The following is a 24,126-nucleotide window of genomic DNA, read 5'->3' as shown; positions in this document are numbered from 1 at the left end:
GCTCTTTTACTGAAAATACAATAAAATCAAACAGCCCGCTGTTTCTGGTCTCAAGCCCTTTTTCAAGCCGAGAAGCCCATACACATGTATCACACACTACCCCTTTAAATAGTATTCATGTGATCAATCCACCAATAAAATTAATTACTACTTTTTAATTACTACTATTATTACTGCAGTGCCAGCCTCCTGCCCTTACATACTTCACAGTTGGGATGAGGTTTTGATGTTGGTGTGCTGTGCCTCGTTTTCTCCTCACATAGTGTTGTGTGTTTCTTCCAAACAACTCAACTTTTGTTTCATCTGTTTACAGAATATTTTGCCAGTACTGCTGTGGAACATCCATGTACTCTTTTGCAAACTTTAAATGTGCAGCAATGTTTTTTTGGACAGCAGTGGCTTACTCTGTGGTATCCGCCCATGAACTCCATTCTTGTTTAGTGTTTTACGTATCATAGATTCTCTAACGGAGATGTCATCATATGCCAAAGACTTTCGTAAGTCTTTAGCTGACACTCTAGGATTCTTCTTCACCTCATTGAGCATTTTGTGCTGTGCTCTTGCAGTCATCTTTACAGGAAGGCCACTCCTAGGGAGAGTAGCAGCAGTGCTGAACTTTATCCATTTATAGATAATTTGTCTTACTGTGGACTGATGAACAGCAAGGCTTTTGGAGATACTTTTATAACCCTTTCCAGCTTTATGCAAGTCAACAATTTGTAGGTCTTCTGAGAGCTCTTTTGTGTGAGGCATCATTCACATCAGACAATGCTTCTTGGGAAAAGCAAACCCAAAACTGGTGTGTGTGTGTGTTTATAGGGCAGGACAGCTATAACCAAAACCTCCAATCTCATCTCATTGATTGGACTCCTAGCTGGCTAAAACTTCACTCCAATTAGCTCTTGCAGATGTCATTAGTCTAGGGCAAGTATGTCAAACCGGTCCTACGAGGGCCAAGATCCTCACACATTTTTTATACAGCTCAAATGAATTGATGGGTCTGAATCAGGAAAAGTGTGGTCCATCAGGTAGAACACATTCCTTTCTTTCTCAGTCCATCCTAAACACTGGCATGGATCTGGCCCTCCAGGCCTGGAGTTCGACAGATGTGGTCTAGGGGTTCACATACTTTTTCCACCTGCACTGTGAATGTTTACATGGTGTGTTCAATAAAAACATGGAAACATTTAATTATTTGTGTGGTATTAGTTTAAGCCGACTGTGATTGTCTATTTTTGTGACTTAGATGAAGATCAGATCACATTTTATGACCAATTTGTTCAGAAATCCATATCAATCCATATCATTTTTACTGCTACTGTATATCCCTCTCCAATCCCATAGCCTATTACCTTCTTCAGATACCCCATTATAATATATCTCCTTACCCCTCCCATATCTACTTCCCTGTCGCATCTCACCTTATTCACCACATAACCACCTTCCCAAATCTCCCACCTCATCTTAACTCCCCTGATTCTATTTTTCTTTCCCTTGTCCATTTTCCAATCACCTGCAGATCTGTCCAACCAGCACAATTTACATATGCTCAGCTGTGCAGGAGGAATGTGCCTTTTGGCATACTCTTAGTAAATGTTGTTGGTTTGAAAGATGTAATCTAAAACAAAATCTTACTGTGTGTGTTCAGAATAAGTTCTTTTAAAGTCTACACTTACCTTCTTTGGAACATGTGGGGACATTCTGAGAATGTACAGTCTGCTGCTCTTGGCTTTACTCTTTACCCCATATCTAGCCATTGCCAGGTTCTGTTAGTTGCCTTGCATTACTCTCCACCCTCTCTCTAGTTACCCTTAGGTACGACATCTGTTGGACATCTTATTCTCCGTCCTCTGCCCTGATCACTCTAAAGGCGGCCACTAACGGTCCAATTTCTAGCGAAAAATTGTTAGAGCGGTCAGAAATTCTGATTGGATTGGTTGCAAATATTCTCAGTTGATGGGCAAAATCAATTAAGAACGATTATAAAATTAGTCGTCCAATTGTATTTTCGTCGAACCAAAATTTGGATTTTCTTGTTGGTTGTGATAGATAGGAAGCAAAGATTAGTTTGTTGATGGTGTAGTGAACAATTTTTTTTTTCCGATCAGAATTATCTGATCGCTCAAATGATTTTTCGCTAGAAAATGGATCGTTAATGGCCACCTTCAGGATGGCTGTTGGTTGTGTTTCATTTTCCAACCTCTGTTCTATTATCCTCAGGCTGCCTGCTAGTTGCCTTGAATTACTCATCACTCTTTGTCCACTCACTCCCAGGTTGTCTGTTAACTGCCTTAAAGGGGAACTGAAGATAGAGGTATATGGAGGCTGTCCTGTTTATTTCCTTTTAATCAATACCAGTTGCCTGGCAGCCCTGCTGGTCTATTTCTCTGCAGTAGTATCTGATTAAAACCAGACCACTTATAAGTCTGAACCACTGAAACACCTGATCTGCTGCATGCTTGTTCAGGGGCTATGGCTAATAGTATTAGAGGCAGAGGATCAGCAGGGCTGCCAGGCAACTGGTATTGTCTAAAAGGAAATAAACATGACAGCCTCCATATACCTCTCTCTTCAGTTCCCCTTTAAGGTGGCCACTGATGATCCAATCTTTTTCAACCAATTTTACCAAATCTATGTAGTAGAAGGGTAAATTGAGTGAATATGTTGAATGGGTAATTCAGGCAGTTCCCATATATTACATAGAAATGGCAAGATTGGATGAAAATAATTGGATCATTAGTGGCCACCATTATATCGAGATAAAAAATTGGCAGCTGAAATTCAATGTTGAAAAATGTAAAGTCATGCATCTTGGTCATGGTAATGGTCTAGCATTATACAGAATAAAGGGAATACAGATGGGGACATCAAATTTGTAGAGGGACTTAGGAGTACTTGTTGACAACAAGTTAAACAATCATATTCAATGCTACGCAGCTGCAACTAAAGCAAATAACATTTGGGAAGCATTGAAAGGGAAATAAAAACTCAGGATGCTAGAATAATACTGTCACTGTTTAGCTCTCTAGTAAGGCTGCTTCTGGAATATGGAATGCATTACAGGAGGGACATTGCAGTTTTAGAGCAATTGAAGAGACTGATGGGGGGAGTTACCGTAATGGTTTGTCCTATGACAAAATCTGTTTCTTGGGCAACACTATGGGCCCTTTTCCACTAGCAATCGCAATCACAAATCACAAACGCCAGCGACTGCGATTGCGATTTTTCATTAATTCTGTTATGCGATTTGTGATTTTCATTTGCATTGCATTATCATTGTAAAAATCGCTCCAGCAAGCGATTGCGATTTGCGATTAGCGATTTCCAAATCGAATCACTGTAGTGGAAAATACTTCTCGTGATTTCTATGATAAAGTAACAACTCTAGCGATTTCAAAATCACTAGCGATTTGCGATTTTGCGATTCAGCAATCACAATCGCTCTAGTGGAAAAGGGCCCTTAAGTTGCCTTAAAGCAGCAGAGGATACAGCTATATCTTGAGGTTTACTGGTATGTTAATTGCTTATGTGTTTGATTTTGCTCAGAGGTGGAGGTGCACTGTAAATACACACACACACTCACACACCCGCCACGGCCAAAATTGAATAGAGGACATCAGGTCAGGTCTTTATCATACCCTTTTCTGTCATCCTAAACCAATGGGGATTCCAGTTTTAATGCAGCATTGACTGGTATATAAAAACTAGGAAGTGCTAAAAAAATGTATATCCTAACCAGGGTCGTTTTTTGGGGCTGGTGACTGCCCGTGGCCCAGTGCAGCAAGTAGGAGAAGGGGGCACCAACAGAAGGACGGGATCGGTAAGGTGCAGCCGGAGAACACCTGAAAGACCAGCGACACCGACAATCATCTGTCCTGACTCCTCCTGAGTGCACTGTTTCCTTGGCTGCTGGACGTCAAAGTCATCACCACGTGACCACTGTGTGATGACACTGACATCCTGGAGTGGTACTGCAGCAGCCATCAGAATCAGGGCACCCATGTAGGAGTTGGCTTGCCGCTTGTGTATCTTCCGAGTTCCTGGTTTCCTCCTGGATCAGTGCATCGGTAGTGTTGATGTGAGCGAGTTGTAGTGTATGTATGTGTGTTGTCATCTGAGTATACTGGGATTTGTGTGTGGGGGGGGATATGGGCGTCCACAGAAAATTTTCCAGGGGAGGGGCAAAAGGGGGAGGAGAGAAGTGGGGCAAAAATTTGGGGTACGTTGTGTGACGCCGAAAAATGTGGTTACGTCGTGTAGCGCGCTAAGTGCGCCGTGCCGTAAAATGGGTGTGATCATAGACCAGAATGTGGGTGTGGTTACGGGCAGAGACAAATTTACATGAACTTAGCAATGGTGGGACATTAGATTAGGACATCGGTGGCAAACCTTTTGGAGGTCGAGTGCCCAAACTGCAACCCAAAAGTCACTTATCTATCGCAAAGTGCCAACAGCAATTTAAACTAAATACAAACGTTTTAACTCATACATGAACATTATGGAAAATCCAAGTTGAAAATAAACTGTAAAGATAAACAATTTCATCCACCCTACTCCTAAAAAATGTAGAACCTCCCAGTTTTATTTTCTGTTTTAAAAAGCTAAAAAAAAAAAAGGTATTAATGTTTAATGCTATTGGCTTTTTCCATAGTCTCGCAGTTAGCAATCATGTGACCCCCAAAAGACAAATTCAGCAATCATGAGGCCTCCCATCAAGACAAATTCAGCAATCATGAGGCCCCCAACAAGACAAATTCAGCAATCATGAGGCCCAAACTAGACAAATTCAGCAGTCACATGAGGCACATAAATAGACAGCATTTCACATAAATAGGCAGAATGCCCCTTTAACCTTCCTGGCGGTAAGCCCGAGCTGAGCTCGGGCTATGCCCTGCAGGAAGATATCTCAGCCCCTGGTGGAGCGATTTGCTCCATTTAAAATGCTGTACGCGCAGCTAGCACTTTGCTAGCCGCGCGTACAGCTCGATCGCCGCCGCTCTGCGGCGATCGCCCGTACGCAGCGGCGCAAGAGGGCCCCCCCCCCCGCCAGAGCCCTGCGCTGCCCGGACCAATGAGTTCCGGGCAGCGCTATGGGCTGGATCGGAGGTGTCTGACGTCAGGACGTCGGCTGACGTCCATGACGCCATTCCGATCGTCGCCATGGCGACAGGAGAAGCCAAACAGGGGAGCGCGTTATATACGCGTTCCCCTGTTTGCTATTGATGCCGGCGACGATCGCACTAGAGGGACACATGCGCCCTCTAGTGGTGTTTCATGTAGCTACCACTCTGGTAGCTTTACATGAAACACAAAAAAAATAATAAAAAAAAAACGGATTTTTGCCAATCTGGCAAAAAAAAAATAACCGCCAGGAGGGTTAATATGGTAAGACACCTCTCACCTGGTTTCTGAATTCTCCTCTACTGGCTGCTGTGCCTCCCTGGCCTGGCAATACTGTTTTTGGCTGGATTGAGGATGATGTGTGGGCTGAAAGGCCTGGCAGTGATGCTGTGGCTGGGCTGGCGGTGATGCTGTGGCCTTTTTGACAGGGATTTTGGGCTGGATGGCTGGTGGTGATGGTGGGCTGGCTGGCCTGGATGGTTTAGGTAGTGACAGGTGCCCCCTAGTTTAGGTAGTGCCAGGAGCCTCCCAGTTTAAGTAGTGACAGGGCCCCCCAGTTTAGGTAGCGACAGGAGTCCCCCAGTGTATGTAGTGACAGGTGCCCCCCAGTTTAGGTAGTGACAGGGATCCCCAGTGTATGTAGTGACAGGTGCCCCACAATTCAGGTAGTGACAGGGACCCCCAAGTGTATGTAGTGACAGGAGCCCCTAGTTTAGGTAGTGACAGGGCCCCCCAGTTCAGGTAGTGGCAGGTGCCCCAGTTCAGGTAGTGACAGGAGCCCCTAGTTTAGGTAGTGACAGGTGCCCCCCAGTTCAGGTAGTGACAGGAGCCCCTAGTTTAGGTAGTGACAGGGCCCCCCAGTTCAGATAGTGACAGGTGCCCCCCAGTTCAAGTAGTGACAGGAGCCCCTAGTTTAGGTAGTGACAGGGCCCCCAGTTCAGGTAGTGACAGGGACCCCCCAGTGTATGTAATGACAGGAGCCCCTAGTTTAGGTAGTGACAGGTACCCGCCAGTTCAGGTAGTGACAGGTGCCCCAGTTCAGGTAGTGACAGGAGCCCCTAGTTTAGGTAGTGACAGGGTCCCCCAGTTCAGGTAGTGACAGGTGCCCCCCAGTTTAGATCTATAGGTGTCCCCAGCAGCAGCGGAAACACCTATTACTCGGCGCGAGTGACTCTCTGTATCTGTGCGCCGCTGATCTGGTCTAGTCCAGACCAGAGCAGCGGCACACTGAGAGAGAGTCACTCGCGCCGGGTAATAGAGTAAGTGTCCCGCTGCTGCCGCCCGCACCGCTGATTTTTAAAGGGGGGAGCGAGAGAGGTGGGGAGCCCCAAGGTGAGGAAAGGGGGGGCAGACGTCCCTCCTTCATCGCTTTCCACACGCTTCCTTTTCCTCTCTCGGCTGCCACCCCATGGTGGGTGGGCCGTCCACATCCGGGTTCGGGTGGCTGGGGGGGGCAGTAGTTGGCCAGGAGAGTGTGCATGCCCTATTTTGCCCAACGTAGGGACGCCCATGGGGGGGGGATGGGTCACCCTGCCTGGTCTGAGTCTAAGGGGATTTTTTTTTTTTTTGGGGGGGGGGCTATCTGCCTGATCTGAGTCTAAGGGGATTTTTTTTTAATTGAGGGGGGGGGGGACCAGTTTAAAGGGGCGTAGGGACGCCCATGGGCGGGGGGGGGGAATGGGTCTGAGTCTAAGGGGATTTTTTTTGGGGGGGGGAGGGGTGGCTATCTGCCTGATCTGAGTCTAAGGGGATTTTTTTGAGGGGGGGGACCAGTTTTTGACACTCACCCTGGGAGCAGTTTAAAGGGAATCTGAAGTGAAAATAAACTTGATATAGTGATTTGTATGTGTAGTACTAATAAGAAATAAAACACTACATCATTATATCATGAGGTGGTTTTTTTTTTTGCTTCAGTGTCACTTTAACCTAGAAACTGCACATATCCTAGCCTCTAAGCTCTAGTTCAGGCTATTTAGTGTAGCTTTGAAACTAGGACTACCTGCAAAGACCTTGTAGTAGCTTTATATAGGCTGCAGTGTTGTTGTGTCCAATGTGAAGGCTAAGAGGTGTATAAATACGTCAGAGGGCAATACAACAGACGTGATCTGCGTATGGAGGAAAAAAAGGTTTTGCCATCTATTTAGGAAGGGGTTCTTTACAGTTATTAAAATGTGGAATATTTTACCACAGGAAGTCTTTATGACAAATCCTATATCTGCATTTAAAAGATGCTGTCTATGCATTGAAGGACATAGTTAAAGGGGCACTACAGCGAAAAACTGTAACATTTAAAATATGTGCAAACATATACAAATAAAAAGTACATTTTTTTGCAGAGTAAAATGAGCCATAAATTACTTCTCTACTATGTTGCTGTCACTTACAGTAGGTTGTAGAAATCTTACAGAAGTGACAGGTTTTGGACTAGTCCATCTCTTTATAGGGGATACTCAGGGATATATTTATTTTCAAAAGCACTTAGTGAATGGCAGTTGCTCTGTCCAACTGCCCAAAAAAACTGTGTAGGGAGCAGGGAAGCCAGCCAGCATCTTTGTATAAATCTTTTTTAGGGAATATCTTTATAAAGAATAAAAGCCTTGCTGAGAATCCCCTATGAAGAGATAGACTAGTCCAAAACCTGTCACTTCTGTCAGATTTCTACTGCCTACTGTAAGTGACAGCAACATAGGAGTAAAGTAATTTATGACTCATTTTACTCTGGAAAAAACGTACTTCTTCTTTGTATATGTTTGCACATATTTTCAATTTTACAATTTTTCGCCGTAGTGCCCCTTTAAGGTACATACACACGTCTGATTTTTCCAAACGATTGGTCGTTCGGACCGGTCGTTTGGACGTCAAATCGTGCGTGTGTACAAACGATCATTCGGCTGATAAGGCTGGTTTTGATCAGCCTTATCAGCCGAACGATCGTTTGTACACACACACGATTTGACGTTCAAACGATCGGTCCAAATGACCGGTCGTTTGAAAAAATCAGACGTGTGTATGTACCTTTACTAGTTAATTCAAAGCAAAGTTGATCCAGGGATTTTATCTGACCAGAATCGGGAAGGCATTTTTCCCTCTTAAAGGTTAATTGGCCCAAGCCTTGTAAAGTTTTTTTTTTTGTTTGATTGTTTTTTGCCTTCCTCTGGATCAACTTTGATATGTGAGGGTACATGAGAGAGAGGTTAATAATGTTTACTTATTTCTTTATTTTTTTCTGGTTGGACTTGATGGAACAATATCTTTTTTTTCAACCAGAACTCTGTAACTATGTGACCCCACTTGTAGCTAATTGCACATGCCTCATGTACAGATTATACATTATAATTTATAGTCACTCAGCTGTGTTCCCTAGGCTTCAGACAACTTCCTGTATTCCTGTGCTGGCTGGTGTGTTGCTACTTTCATCCTAGGAATCTGTGACCGCCACAACGACAACATCATGCTGACAGACTCAGGTCACATGTTTCATATTGATTTTGGGAAGATTCTGGGTAATGCACAGATGTTTGGGAGCCTAAAGAGGTGAGTCCCTGTCCTCCTTGTTGAAAATATTGTAAAATTCTTACCCTGATTCAGAAATTTTTTTGCAGGAGAGTTTTATAGCAGCTTATATGCAAAATTCCTTTTCAGTACCTTGCAAGTAAAAAAGGAGGGAGTCGCGGCAGCGAGGCATACTTGCATGACTGCCACTTGCTTCGGCACATCATGCTGCGCTTTATTCTTACTACACTTCCTCCTTCACAGCAGGAGGCTCCCTCCCCTCCTTGAGCATGTTCTTTCATGTCACCTGTCAGTTCAGGTACCCTTTGAGTTAATTTGGGACAACATATTTTGAGTACTTTTTTGCTTCCAGGGGAATTAAAAATGAATTTTCTAGACCAAGGTATGAAGATATATTTTGTGAGAAGTTGCAAGACTAAGTTTATTAATCATGGAGTGAAATGAGTGGAAAGCTTACAGCATGGTTAGTGGGTGGGACAGGTCAGAGAAGTTTCTAGGCTAAAATGCACCCAGGGCGAGGGTGTAAAATTCCTCCCCCGGCGGTGCCTGCAGTAGGTTAGCCAGGTCTAGTTGCACTCAGTATAGGTAGCCAGCTATAGGTCCACCTAGTATAGGTAGCCAGGCATAGGTACCCCAGTATAGGTAGTTAGCTATAGGTCCCCCCAGTATAGGTTGCCAGGCATAGGTGCCCCAGTATAGTTGCCCCCAGTATAGGTTAACCAGGTAGGTGCCTCCAGTATAGGTAGCCGGTATAGTTGCCCCCAGTATAGGTTAGATAGGCAGGTGCCCCCGGTATAGGTTAGATAGGTGCCCCCAGTACAGGTTAGCTAGGTGGGTGCCTCTAATAGAGAGCCAGAATAGTGGCCCCAGTATAGGTTAGTTAGGGAGGTGCCTCCAATATAGGTAGCCAGTATAGTTGCCACCGGTATAGGCTAGCTAGGTAGGTAGGTGCACCCAATACAGGTTAGATAAGTAGGTGCCCCCAGTATAGTTTAGATAGGTAGGTGCCCCCAGTATAGATTAGATAGGAAGGTGCCTCCAGTATAGGTTAGATAGGTAGCTGCCCCCAATATAGGTTAGATTGGTAGCTGCCCCCCAGTATAGGTTAGATAGGAAGCTTCCCCCCAGTATAGGTTAGAGAGGTAGCTGTCCCCCAGTATAGTTTAGATTGGTAGCTGCCCCCAGTATAGGTTAGATTAGGTAGGTGCCCCCCAGTATAGGTTAGATTAAGTAGCTGCCCTCCAGTATAGGTTAGATAGGTAGCTGCCCCCAGTATAGGTTAGATTAGGTAGCTGCCCCCCAGTATAGGTTAGATTAGGTAGGTGCCCCCCAGTATAGGTAAGATTAGGTAGGTGCCCCCAGTATAGGTTAGATAGGTAGCTGCCCCCAGGGTAGGTAGGTAGGTACACCCCCCCCATAATGGAAGGGGGAGTCAGCTACGGGGAGGGCAGCCCGACCTCTCCCTCCCTTCCTCTCCAGGGCCGTCCTCCGTGCTCCCCCCTCCGATGCAGAGTAAAGCGCAGCAGGAAGCGCTGTAATAGTCACAACTCACCTGCCTGCGTTCCAATCACCGCTCACTAGCCGCTGGTTCTCTCCTCTGCATACACGCTGATACACACGCTGCTTCCAGCTAAACAGGTAGCAGCGTGTGTATCAGCGTCTATGCAGAGAGGAGACTAGCGGCAAGTTAGCGGCAATTGGAACCAGGGAGGTGAGTGACTATTTCCAGCACTTCCTGCTGCGCTTTACTCTGCATCGGAGGGGGGAGCACTGAGGGCGGCAATGGAGAGGAAGGGAGGGAGAGGTCGTGCTGCCCTCTCTGCGGCTCCATTACAGCGCCGCCATTCCTTCAGCGCTCAGGGCGCCCGCACAGGCCGCACGGCCCTAGAAACGGGCCTTGGACAGGTGAGCGGTTACTGGACATGAAAGGTATTGAAGTAGGTAGAGCGATGTGTAATGCTGAATACTCACCTGAAGACGCAGGAAGATGAATCACAACAACGTCACCTGACGCCGAGCGTTCCCCCGATCCATCTCCTTGCCCGCGGGAATAGGCAACGGCACACCATGAGTTCAAATGCCTCAAATACTTTTAGTCATAGACTAAAACTAGTCCTTGGTAAGAGTACTTGTAGAAGACAGGAACAAAGAATATCTATCAGGCCCTAGGCAATGTAAGTGTGGGTACATGTAAGAGTGATGTGCAGGTACTCTGCAGGGGAATGAGGGGATTCTTCCTCTATTACACATCCTTCATGTACAATCCCCCCCATTCCCCCTCTGCTCCCCCGGGCCCTGAAAATATATTAGTACTAGAGTGAGAGAGAAACGGCGTGCCTCAAAGTGCAGCCGCTGCCCGCCAGCTCACACGCTGGGACTGAGGTAATTATTGCTACTAATATACTTTCAGGGCCCCGGGGAGCAGTGCGAGCCGGGGAAGCAGGCAGCCAGGGTCGGAGCCTCAGCAGAGGTCGGGCCCTTTGCCTCTATGGTAGCGCTGGCCCTGGGTGATAGACAACACCTCTGTGTTCAATGTGCACAACATTCTCAGTGGATTCCCTGCAGATCTGTGGGGAGTGCATATGTATAGCACTACTGTGTAACAAAGTAAACAGATGAAATTAAAGTTTTATACATACCTGGGGCTTCCTCCAGCCCCCTTCAGGCTAATCAGTCCCTCGCTGTCCTCCTCCGCCACCTGGATCTTCTGTTATGGGTACAGGTACTTGAGCCAGTCGGGCGTAGTGCGCATGCACACACTCCGCCGCCGGGAGTGTACTACACCTGGGCAGCACTATTGCGCAGGTGCAGAATGCTCCTGGCTGTGGGAGCGTCACGCGTCCGGACTGCGCTGACTGGCTGAATTACCGGGACTCATAGCAGAAGATCCGGGTGGTGGAGGACAGTGAGGGACTGATTAGCCTGAAGGGGGCTGGAGGAAGCCCCAGGTATGTATAAAACTTGTCTTTTCATCCGTCTCAGGTACCCTTTAATTCGTAGTCATCAAACCAAATTTTAACAAGATATCAAATTATTTGATTTCATGAGCAAAGGGATTGCATAAATTTGCATGCATCAGCACAAAATTATTTCCATCTCATTGACCATCTCTATTAGTGACACAGCTACACATCAGGCTTTATTCTTATAGCATAGATGCTATTTAGTATATATAAGAGATTCCTGTGTACACATCATGTATACAGTCACAATCAGATATGTGTATCTGACTTTAAAAATACGGGGACTGCTTTATTGAAGCAGCACAAGTAACTATTTTTGATTGGCTTATTTCATTTTTGTGGACTAAGCACAGCTGTTACTGTATATATAACTTATTTATGACTATTATCTGAGAAATAGAACATTTTATCATATTTGCTATTTTAATTACAGTTTAAATTCATTAGGATTTGGAGTAGGTGCTTTTTATCCCAACTCAGACTCCGACTCCAAGTACCCAAGTTCCTCGCGCCCCCCTCCAGATTTGAGCATCTGGCAGCGGGTGGCATCAGAGCACTTCCTATTCCTGGCGGGAAGGAGATCTGTGCTCTGCTACTCTGGTGACGTCACTGACTAGACCAGAGTAGCGGGCATAGGAAGTGTTCTGCCGCCGCTCACTGCCAGCCACTCAAATCTGGAGGGGGGAGCGAGGAAGGAGGAGCCCCAGGTGAGGGAAGGGGGAGATGTCCCCCCTTGCCCACCGCTCCCTCTTTTCTGCACTGCCACCCCTCCGAGGGACATCTATACACCTGGCTATACTGGGGACACGGTAAGTCCTGGCTACCTATACTGGGGACATCTATAGACCTGGCTACATATACTGGGGATAGCTATACACATATACTGGAGACACCTATACACCTGGATACATATACTGGGGACAGCTATACACATGGCTACATATACTGGGGACAGCTATACACCTGGCTACATATACTGGGGACACCTATACACCTGGCTACATATACTGGGGACACCTATAGACCTGGCTACATATACTGGGGACACCGGCTGTCTGTCATTGTCTCTTATGTGCATTTACTGGTGAAACACTGTCTCTCATTACATGCATTTACTGGTGAAAGGCTGTCTGCCATTATGTGCATTTACTGGTGAAACGCTGTCTCTCATTCCATGCATTTACTGGTGAAAGGCTGTCTGTCATTATGTGCATGTACTTCAATTTTGTTTTATGTAACTACATTAGCTGGTATAACTACATTACAGTTAGCCCCGCCCACATGCCATCATGACCACTCCCATTTTTTGCCGCAGCCGCACAACCATGTCTAGAAAAAATGTGCTCAAAAACATGATGCCCCCTTCACATTTCTGACTGCCCCCTCATGTGTACCTGTCTAGAACCGGCCCTGGTTCCCTCTTGGTCCCCTCATTCCAGCACTTTCCCCCCGTGAAGTTACGCTGTCTCCGGGAGCCCTTGAAAGGCTTCAGGAGCACTTGCGGCGAGTGCGGGCTTGCACATGCACTGTACAGAGCTGCAATCTTCTGGAGTACTTGGAAACACAACTGCTCCTGAAGGCGTATTTGACCAGTTGGTCGAAATCGAATACATACAACGGGGGTAAGATCGGTGGAATGAGAGAACCGGGAAGACTCAATAGGATCAAGAGCCTTTTTTTCTCCATAGGTAAGTATCAGACTTTTTTTTTTAATCTCTTCAGGCAGGGAGCACACTTGTCTTTCATTTTTCTGCGCGTGTTTTCCTGCATACTTTTTCTGCACACCAAGTGTGTTTCTATGCAGGAAAACACGCGCGTTTTTTCACAGCAGCTGATGTAATTGATAGAGAAAACTGACAAAATGTGCAGAATCATGATGCAAAATGTCAGTTTTTTTTATGCGCGCGAACAACATATTAAGTGTGTACTAGCCCATTGATTAACATGAGTACTCAGTTTTTCTGTGCAGAAAACGCGCACGAAAACAAGTGTGTTCCCTGCCTCAGTCTTACTTTTAGAAAACTGCATATGTGGAAAATGGCAGAAGAGCAAACTTGTTAGGTTCCATTAATGCTTGTTTTAGATCCCTGCTGCTGCATTTGATTGACCCATTTCTAAGCTGCATACATTTGCATAATACTGGAAATGTTAGCAACTTGCTGACCTTCACTTCTAGTCACCAGTGTCCAAGTTGCACTGCGGAAAACACAGCACACTCTGCTGGCAACTTCATTGCATTAAAATTCAAAATGACTTTCCATCATTAGGAGTGCCTCGGCTGGGAATTTTCCAGTGCCTATGGAGTGAAAGACCATAATGTTACTCTTATCCAAAATCCTCAGTGGCTTTGTGTTGTAAAGTAGATTGCTCTGTCTACTACCCCATATAGTGTGCTGTTATTGGTCTGTGTTTTCCAGGGACCGTGCCCCCTTCATCTTCACCAGTGAAATGGAAAATTTCATCACCCAGGAGGGCAGAAGTCCACAGCGCGCTCAGGAGTTTGTAGATCTTTGTTGCTGTGCCTACAATATCATCCGCAAACACAGCTACCTGGTCATCAACTTGCTGGAGCTGGTGAGAGATGCGCAAAACTTACATTCTACTCTGTATTAGAAACTGGCACAAAGACACACCCCCTCTGCTCTGTGCAGGCAGGGACTGCCAGCAAAACGCAGTCTCTGTACTTCACCCTTTATCCGATTATATGATGTCAATGATGACAACATTTTCTGTACATTTGACATCTACTCAGAATTGCTTCCCCTGTCGGTGGGTCCTGTGTATTTGATGCTGTTTTTATTATTATTATTATTATTATTCTAATAACAACCACAATGACAGCAGATGACAAAAAAAAATCATACTTTACATATTATACTTATACAGTACTATTATCCCAATACCATTAAAACTGAACAAAAAAAAATCAATTTTCCCCAGTTCTTTCTATTGTTTTCTTTGCTGAAAAGCAATTTCAGAATGTCCACATAAGTGTTAATTTCGCATAGAAATGATGGTACTATCAAAATTATATGAACACCTGTATTCTCAAATGTTTAGATTGCAGATTGTGTTCAAAAATAAATTCAGTTTCTGTCGAGCACAAGTGTTTTCATAACTTAGAATGATCTTTCAATTTCAGTTTTCAATAGACTAATAATTTCCAAAACTGATATCAAGTTCAAACTACACCTCTATGCAATTAAGGCACAACACTTTTTTTTTTACTCTACTATACAGACTTACCAGGATTTTTTATTTTGCTGCTTGATAATTACACACTACACAGTGCAAGAGCATGTGTTACCTATGGTAATGTATTGATTAATCTGGCAGTGAGTGTCTATTTCTTCATATAGATGCTGCAGGCCGGTCTCCCCGAGTTGTCCGGGATTCATGATCTGAAGTTTGTCCATGAAAACATGCGACCACACGACTCTGACCTTCAGGCCACCAGTTATTTCACCAGGTAAGGAGGACACAGAGAATGAAATGCTTTTGATGGGAACAGATGCAGGGCCATATCAGTATGCGGATGTGTGGCTCATTGCTATGTCTCTATTCGGGTGCTCACCGACAGGGTCACATAGGGAATTCAACAACTCATCGACTTATAACCAACCAGTTGAGATGCATGTAGTAGGAGCCAGCCAATGCACTGTATGATTCATTCAGTTGCAAACATAATAGATTGCCCATGCCACATATATCTCTTGTGCTGGTTAGAAGTTGATAAGCTGCAGCCGTTTCTCAAGCCTCACAGTCCTTCCAGGAAGATTTTTTTCTCTCTGTCTTTCTGCAGTAAGATCACAGAGAGTCTACAGTGCATATCGGTAAAGCTAAACTTCCTGATCCACGCCTTTGCCACCATGAACCCCGGTGATGCTACCAAATGGGCTGGACCAACCAACTCATCTCTGCCGAAGCTTCTCCGGAAAACAGCAGCAAAAAGCTTCAAGGTGATCAATAGAATGGTAAGTAAAATACTGATTCCCCCACTGGCTGTATGTTGTGGAAGTATAACACTGGTCTCCTGAATTTATTTCTCCCCAGAGCCTATGTGACTTTTGTGTGGTCTCCCTATGTTTGTGTGGATTCCCATTCACAATCCAAATTTATCCAGACTAGTCATTGACCATCCACCAAAAATTGAATTTAAGGCTTTGCCAAACTGACTTGTGAAGATTAAGGTGGAGGCTTTCCTGGGCCACAATCAAATTGGTACACATAGTATTCCAGTACTGTAGCTATGCTGTGACACTCAGAATTTAATCTTGAATTGGAGACTCCAAAGAGAGTTTGTGAAGGGGACTCTTATGTATTCTGATGGTTCTCCATTCTTTCAGTGTATGGAGTCTATATAATGTTCTGCACTTCTCACTATGTCTGTAGTGTGTGAATGACCCCAACTGGCTTCTAATATAATACTATGATCAGGGGCGTCGCTAGCCCTATTTTGGGGTGGCACGTGCCCCCAATCTGTCCTGGGGTGCCACGGATCTCCGCCCGGCCGCCGCTCACCCCCTCTGCCAGCAGCTCCCTCCAGGCGCCGCCGCGTCACTCAGACCTCGATCAGGCGGCGACCAATCGTGCGGGCGCTAGGACCCAGCGCCCGCACTGATATGCGGAAGTGACATCACTTCCGCATATAGAGCGGGTGCGTCCGGCGCCCGCTCGTACTGATCCTGAGGTCTGCAGACTGCGAGGTAAGGGGGGGAGCGGTGGCGGCTCCCTGTCACTCACTCACTACCTAATGGGCTCCCTGTCACTCACTCACTCCCTAATGGGGCTCCCTGTCACTCACTCACTCCCTAATGGGGCTCCCTGTCACTCACTCACTTCCTAAAGGGGCTCCCTGGCACTCACTCACTACCTAAAGGGACTCTCTGTCACTCACTCACTACCTAAAGGGACTCCCTGTCACTCATTCACTGCCTAAAGGGGCTCCCTGTCACTCACTCACTGCCTAAAGGGGCTCCCTGTTACTCACTCACTGCCTAAAGGGGCTCCCTGTCACTCACTCACTGCCTAATAGGGCTCCTTGTCACTCACTCACTTCCTAAAGGGGCTCCCTGGCACTCATTCATTACCTAAAGGGGCTCCCTGTCACTCAATCACTGCCTAAAGGGGCTCCCTGTCACTCACTGCCTAAAGGGGCTCCCTGTCACTCACTCACTACCTAATGGGCTCCCTGTCACTCACTCACTCCCTAATGGGGCTCCCTGTCACTCACTCACTTCCTAAAGGGGCTCCCTGGCACTCACTCACTAACTAAAGGGGCTCCCTGTCACTCACTCACTGCCTAAAGGGGCTCCCTGTCACTCACTCACTGCCTAAAGGGGCTCCCTGTCACTCACTCACTGCCTAAAGGGGCTCCCTGTCACTCACTCACTGCCTAAAGGGGCTCCCTGGCACTCACTCACTAAATAAAGGGGCTCCCTGTCACTCACTCACTGCCTACAGTAGCTCCCTGGCACTCACTCACTGCCTAAAGAGGCTCCCTGTCACTCACTCACTATCTAAAGGGGCTCCCTGTCACTCACTCACTGCCTAAAGGGGCTCCCTGGCACTCACTCACTGCCTAAAGGGCCTCCCTGTCACTCACTCACTACCTAAAGGAGCTCCCTGGCACTCACTCACTGCCTAAAGGGGCTCCTTGGCACTTACTACCTAAAGGGGCTCCCTGTCACTCACTCACTGCCTAAAGGGGCTCCCTGGCACTCACTCACTACCTAAAGGGGCTCTCTGTCACTCACTCACTGCCTAAAGGGGCTCCCTGTCACTTACTCACTGCCTAAAGGGGCTCCCTGGCACTCACTCACTGCCTAAAGGGGCTCCCTGGCACTCACTCACTGCCTAAAGGGCCTCCCTGTCACTCACTCACTACCTAAAGGGCCTCCCTGTCACTCACTCACTGTCTAAAGGGGCTCCCTGTCACTCACTCACTGCCTAAAGGGGCTCCCTGTCACTCACTCACTGCCTAAAGGGGCTCCCTGTCACTCACTCACTACCTAATGGGCTCCCTGTCACTCACTCACTCCCTAATGGGGCTCCCTGTCACTCACTCACTTCCTAAAGGAGCTCCCTGGCACTCACTCACTACCTAAAGGGACTCCCTGTCACTCACTCACTACTTAAAGGGACTCCCTGTCACTCACTCACTGCCTAAAGGGGCTCCCTGTCACTCACTCACTGCCTAAAGGGGCTCCCTGGCACTCACTCACTGCCTGAAGGGGCTCCCTGGCACTCACTCACTGCCTGAAGGGGCTCCCTGGCAGTCACTCACTGCCTGAAGGGGCTCCCTGGCACTCACTCAATGCCTAAATGGGCTCCCTGGCACTCACTCACTACCTAAAGGGGCTCCCTGTCACTCACTATCGGGGTCCCTGTCACTCACTACCTAACTGGAGGCGCCTGTCACTCACTAGCTAACCTGGGGGTCCCTGTCACTCACTACCTAACTTGGGGGGCTACCATATTAAGGGGGCATTCTGCCTATTTATGTGAAATGCTGTCTATTTATGTGCCTCATGACTGCTGAATTTGTCTTGTTGGGAGCCTTCTGATTTGTTGGGGGCCTCAAAATTGCTGAATTTGTCTTGTTGGGGGCCTCATGATTTGTTGGAGGCCTCATGATAGCTGAATTTGTCTTGTTGGGGGTCTCATGATTTGTTGGAGGCCTCATGATTGCTGAATTTGTCTTGTTGGGGGCCTCATGATTTGTTGGGGGTCACATGATTGCTAACTGCGAGACTATGGGAAAAGCTGAATCCTTATCATATGAGACAATAGCATTAAACCTACTTTTTTAGCTTTTTAAAACAGAAAATAAAACTGGGAGGTTCTAAAAAATTGAATACATTTTTCAGGAGTAGGATGGATGAAATTGTTTATCTTCACAGTTTATTTTCAACTTGGATTTTCCATAATGTTCATGTATGAGTTAAAACGTTTGTACAGTATTTAGTTTAAATTGCTGTTGCCACTTTGCGATAGATAAGTGACTTTTGGGTTGCAGTTTGGGCACTCGGCCTCCAAAAGGTTCGCCACCACTGTCATAATCTAATGTCCCACCATTGCTAGGTTCATGTAAATTTGTCTCCACCCGTTACCACACCTATATTCTGGTCCATGGCCCACCCATTTTTCGGTGCGGCGCGGTAAGCACGCCGCACAATGTGATCCTCATATTTTTGGCACGCTAGCTGCAGTGTGCTGAATTCTGCTGCCTACAGTATGTACAGTATACGCTGTTCTCTAGTGCCTGCACTGTGTGCTGATTTACCTCCAGTGTGTACAGTGTAAGGTGTTACTCTGTGCCTTTACTGATTGTAAACCAGCTATATTGTATGCTGATCCCTGCTACTTTCAGTATGTACAGTATTAGCTGAAAAGCCTGGTACACACATACAATTTTGATTAGCCAATTTTAGCTCTGTTCATAAAATTCATTGTCTGTTGGCCCACTTACTGCACGGGGGTGGTAAAATTGGGGGTCAGTGATTGACCAATCAAAATTGTATGTGCGTATACATCTTTGATCTATGCCTATACTGATTGTAAATTATCTAAATAAAGGACAGGGGCTCCATCCAATATTTCGATGGGCAGGCCCGTCATCTGTAGCTTACACCGCTGCTAAGTTCATGTACATTTGGCCCCACCCATGGCCATGCCCACTCACCTCATGGCCACACCCATTTTTTTTGCCGCGGCGCGCACACCTCCCCACCTGGTGCCCACAGGTGCACCCGATCTCCAAGGACCCTAGAAACGCCCCTGACTATGATATGTGAAGTCTGTATAATGTGCTGTGCTTTTTGCGATGGTCGCAGTTTGTGAATGTCCCCCACAGTCATTATGCTTGAAACCTGTACAATGTCCTGTGCTATGTGTTGTTGCTGTGGGGTGTGAATGATCTCAGATGATCATTATTTGTGGAGTGGCACCCTTCACCCCACCCATGTTGGTACCATTCTGCCACCCAAAGTGGAACCTACCACCCACCCATGTTGGCACCCTACTCTTCCCCCCCCAGAGTGGCACCCTACCACTTTCCCATGTTGGCACCCTCCTCTCCCCCCACAATGGCACCCTCCTACCTACCCACCCAGAGTGGTGCCCTCCTCTCCCCCAGAGTGACACCCTTCACCCCACCCATGTTGGCACCCTTCTCCCACCCTATGTGGCACCCTACCACCTACCTATGTTGGCACCCTCCTCTTCCCCCCAGAGTGGCATCCTCCTCCCACCCAAAGTGGCACCCTACCAACCACCCATGTTGGCACCCTCCTCTCCCCCCACAATGGCACCCTCCTACCACCCACTCCAACCCACCCAGAGTGGCACCCTCCTCTCCCGCCATAGTGGCACCCTTCTCCCACACAAAGTGGCACCCTACCATCCACCCATGTTGGCACACTCCTCTCCCCCCTGAGTGGCACCCTCCTCCCACCCAAAGTGGCACCCTCCTCCCACCTAAAGTGGCACCCTATCACCCACCCATGTTGGCACCCTCCTCTCCCCCCACAATGGCACCCTCCTACCCACCCAGAGTGGCACCCTCCTTCCTCCTCTCCCCCCAGAGTGGCACCCTTCTTTTGTGGGCAAACGCATGCACAGTAGTGTACGGCTTGCCAAAAGAGACGTTTCAGGAATCCCCCTCTTGAAAATCCTGGGTTTGCCCCTGAAGAGGGCGTACAGTACCTGCGGGCGCACAGCACTTCAGATGCGGAAGTGACGTAATTGGTCACTTTTCGCATGTGAATTGTGCCGTGTGGGTACTGTGCACCCTCTCTGCGATCAAGTCTGATCTGAAGTCTGTGTGTAACACAGAAGACTGCCACCAATGCAATGCTCTAACGCAGGAAGCAGTAAAAAAGGGAGCATATGTCTAATGGACAAAAAGGGCGCTGCCATAGACTGCAATGCAAAATATCGGCTATTGGGCGCCCGACAGGAAATTTGAGTGCCCAAGAAATAGCGGTTGCAGGGATCGTGTTAACAAACATTTTCGTTTGCAGTATAAAGTTTATTAGAATTAGGTGTTAAAAGGGGGGAAGGTTAGTGTTAGAATAGAGTACAAAGAGGGAATACTGAAAAGTAATTTAAGTGTTTGCAAAAGCCGCTATAGTACTCAGATATGCCACTGGGTAGATCCAAACATTATCAAAAATATAAGGGTATGGGAATCTAGGTTACATTCTCTAGGCACTATTTTAATGTAGTACATTAAAATATATATTTTAATGTATAGGTATATTTTCTAACTATTCATTATGTCTCATTATTAGTCATGTCTCATACATGACTGGGCCACAACCAACTATCACTATTCCTCATGCAGCAGTGTCACATATATTCCTGAGAAAAATAACTTGTAAAAATGTAAATGGTAAAGAAAAAACTACAGTAGTAGTAGTAGTAGTAGCAGCAGCAGCAGCAGCAGCAGCAGCAGCAGCAGTCTTTATCTTTATAGAATTCAAATCCTTCAGGCTGCTTTCACAGTGGGACGTTAAAGTCCCACGTTACAGCAGCCTGTAACGCAGCCCAACTCACAGCACTGAAAAATCAATGTGCTGTTTACAGTGCACAGGTTGCGTTAGAGTATAATGCTGCACGTTTAATTAAAGTGCAGCATGCTGTGCGTTATACTCATACTTTGCTGCATTACACTGCTTGCACATGCTCAGTAATGTCTGTTTTTTTTGTTTTGTTTTTTCGAAGCATGCGCCGTTTTCGTTGTATTTGCTATTGAGATTTTGATTATATATAGCTGACATGGCTCTGTGTCCTCCGCCGGCCCTATGCTGTGATATTCAGTGCAGGAGAGGAGGAGGGGAGAGTCCGCTATTGTGACTAGCCACATGGCTAATTAATATTCACTGCACTGTGCTGACGTAACGTGTTTACTTCCTGGAGCGACCGCTTTGTGCGACGATTGGCTGGGGGGACCACGTGATGCGGAGTGTTCCAATCACGTGGTCTCCACAGTCTTTTGATGCATGCGCCGTTTTCGTTCTATCAGTATAGAACAAAAACAGCACACCAAGAGCCGCATAACGCGGCTCAATCTGACGTCCAACTTCAACACCCCCATGCGTTGCATTAGGGGCACGTTATGTGACCTTAACGCCCCCTAAAACGCAACGTCTTGGTGTGAAAGAGCCCTCGTAGTGCTATTTACAGAGTACTGTCATGTTAATGGTGTCCTCAGGAACTTTCAATCTAATCCCTACCATACACACGGTCTAATGTATATTTATCATATTATTATTGTGTATTTGTATAGTGCTGCAGCAGGCTCAACCCACCAGCACAAACCACCGGCAGTACTCACAGTGGTGAAAGCCAACTGTCTTAGGCTGTTTGTGGGCTCTGCTGGGCTTAAAAAGAACGCTCAGCACCCCGGATCAGGTAGCTTACTTTTTTTTACATTTTTGAGCCCACCTCGGCTCTCTTTAAAGACTGGGTTCCACGATTCCCTTAAAGGGCTTACGAGGCGAATAAGGTAAAAAAAAAGTTAAATACCTATTCTGTTTTATGACCCTTAGGGGACGCCATCCGCATCCCCCCTTTCATTTCGCGGCGTTTCTATTTCAGTGTCCAGGCTCGGGGGGAGGAGGGTCTGCGCAGTTCTCATAGCTGCAAGTGCGGCTGCGGAGCTTTACGTCCTCCCCGAGATCCAACCTCTTTACCGGCATTCTCGCGTACGTAAAACACGCGAGACTGCCGGTAAAGAGGTCGGAGCTGGGGGAGGACGTAGAGCTGCGCAGCCACACTTGCGGCTATGAGAGCTGCACAACCGCGGCCGGACCTGGCGGCCATCTTTAGTGGGGAAGCTAAGGACAACCCGAGTGATCGGGTCGGGACACCCCCCCCCCCTCCTCCCAGACAGAATAGGTATTTAACTTTTTTTACCTTATTCGCCTCATAAGTCCTTTAAGGTTAACATACTTTACATTACTGTATTTTTAAGTTGAATGCAGAATTAATGGTATGTACAGTATATAGTATGGGGTATAGTGATGTATTAGCTACTAGGCCTATTTTTAACATTGAGTGTCAAGCAACCAGAAAGCACACTTATCCGTCATCAGCCAATCCCCTTCCACGCCAGATAACCGGGACCCTACTGTAGTTATGAGAGACAGCTACGTGGGGGGAAAATTGAGTGAGGGCAAAGCCCTATTCCTGGAACCCTGGGAGGCCGCCTTCTGCGTACTCCGTGGCCTGCGGAGAACGTGGTCCGGATGGAAAGGACAGGAGGTGGCTAACCCTGGGGAGTGGTGCGTGCTGGCAGTGGTGCGTGCTGGCAGCGTCACAACGCGTTTCGGCGAATCCTCGCCTTCATCACCTGAAGGCGGCCTCCCAGGGTTCCAGGAATAGGGCTTCGCCCTCACTCGATATGCTTTTATGCATCTACTTTCTAGTAAGTGCAATTGTTGTATGCGCATTTTAACCTATTAAATCAGTTTTACACTATGGAGCGCTCCTCCGTTTTTCCATTTCTTCTGTTTTTATCCAAGAATGCCTTTCAGCCGGGCATGAAGGAGCTGCCCTCTGTGTGAAACCACCATCCACCGGTTTGCCCTTACACTCACGGTGCCCAGAAGCGCAAGATTTCCCTTCGTTGTTTTCTGAGGTGTATAGGTCTCCCCAGTATATGCAGCCAGGTGTATAGGTCTCCCCAGTATATGTAGCCAGGTGTATAGGTGTCCCCAGTATATGCAGCCAGGTGTATAGGTGTCCCCAGTATATGCAGCCAGGTGTATGGGTGTCCCCAGTATATGTAGCCAGGTGTATAGGTGTCCCCAGTATATGTAGCCAGGTGTATAGGTCTCCCCAGTATATGTAGCCAGCTGTATAGGTGTCCCCAGTATATGTAGCCAGGGGTATATGTGCCCAGTATATGTAGCCAGAGGTATATGTCCCCAGTATATGTAGCCAGGTGTATATGTGCCCAGTATATGTAGCCAGGTGTATAGGTGCCCCCAGTATATGTAGCCAGGTGTATAGGTGCCCCCAGTATATGTAGCCAGGTGTATAGGTCTCCTCAGTATAGCCAGGTGTATAGGTGCCCCCAGGAAGGGAGGCAGCCAGTGAAAGGGAGCTGGAGGCAAAGTGGCAGAGAAGGGGGGGAAGTCTCTCCCCCCCCCCCCCCTTACCTCACCTTGGGGCTCCCTTTCCTGGCTCTCCCTTCTGGATTTATGCGTCTCCTCCGATGGCGCAGCGGCTGACAGCGGGCGGGGAGGACTTACCGCTGTTACGCAGCCGCCGGAGAGAGCTGTGATCTGTGCATCGCTAGTCTGGTCTTGAGTAGACCAGAGTTGCGGCGCACAGATCACAGCTCTCTCCGGCGGCTGCATAACAGCGGTAAGTCCTCCCCGCCCGCTGTCAGCCGCTGCGCCATCGGAGGAGACGCATAAATCCGGAAGGGAGAGCCAGGAAAGGGAGTCCCAAGGTGAGGGAAGGGGGGGAGACTTCCCACCTTCTCCGCCACTTTGCCTCCAGCTCCCTTTCACTGGCT

At 47.2% G+C, this 24,126-nt stretch overlaps 1 protein-coding gene across 2 annotated transcripts in view; it reads left to right on the top strand.

The window, feature by feature from the left end:
- Positions 1–24,126, top strand: part of PIK3C2G (phosphatidylinositol-4-phosphate 3-kinase catalytic subunit type 2 gamma) — a 194,458-nt gene that overhangs the window by 150,268 nt on the left and 20,064 nt on the right. For both annotated transcript variants that reach the window (XM_068277370.1, XM_068277371.1), the window contains exons 24-27: positions 8,486–8,655; positions 14,015–14,171; positions 14,957–15,066; positions 15,400–15,571. In XM_068277370.1, coding sequence (XP_068133471.1) covers positions 8,486–8,655; positions 14,015–14,171; positions 14,957–15,066; positions 15,400–15,571 — 609 coding nt within the window. The remainder of the gene's footprint in view (positions 1–8,485; positions 8,656–14,014; positions 14,172–14,956; positions 15,067–15,399; positions 15,572–24,126) is intronic.

The sequence above is a fragment of the Hyperolius riggenbachi genome, chromosome 3, assembly GCF_040937935.1.
Source record: "Hyperolius riggenbachi isolate aHypRig1 chromosome 3, aHypRig1.pri, whole genome shotgun sequence".
Lineage (NCBI taxonomy): Eukaryota > Metazoa > Chordata > Amphibia > Anura > Hyperoliidae > Hyperolius > Hyperolius riggenbachi.
The sequence above is the reverse complement of the archived record's forward strand: the minus strand, read 5'-3'. Positions and strand labels throughout refer to the sequence as shown.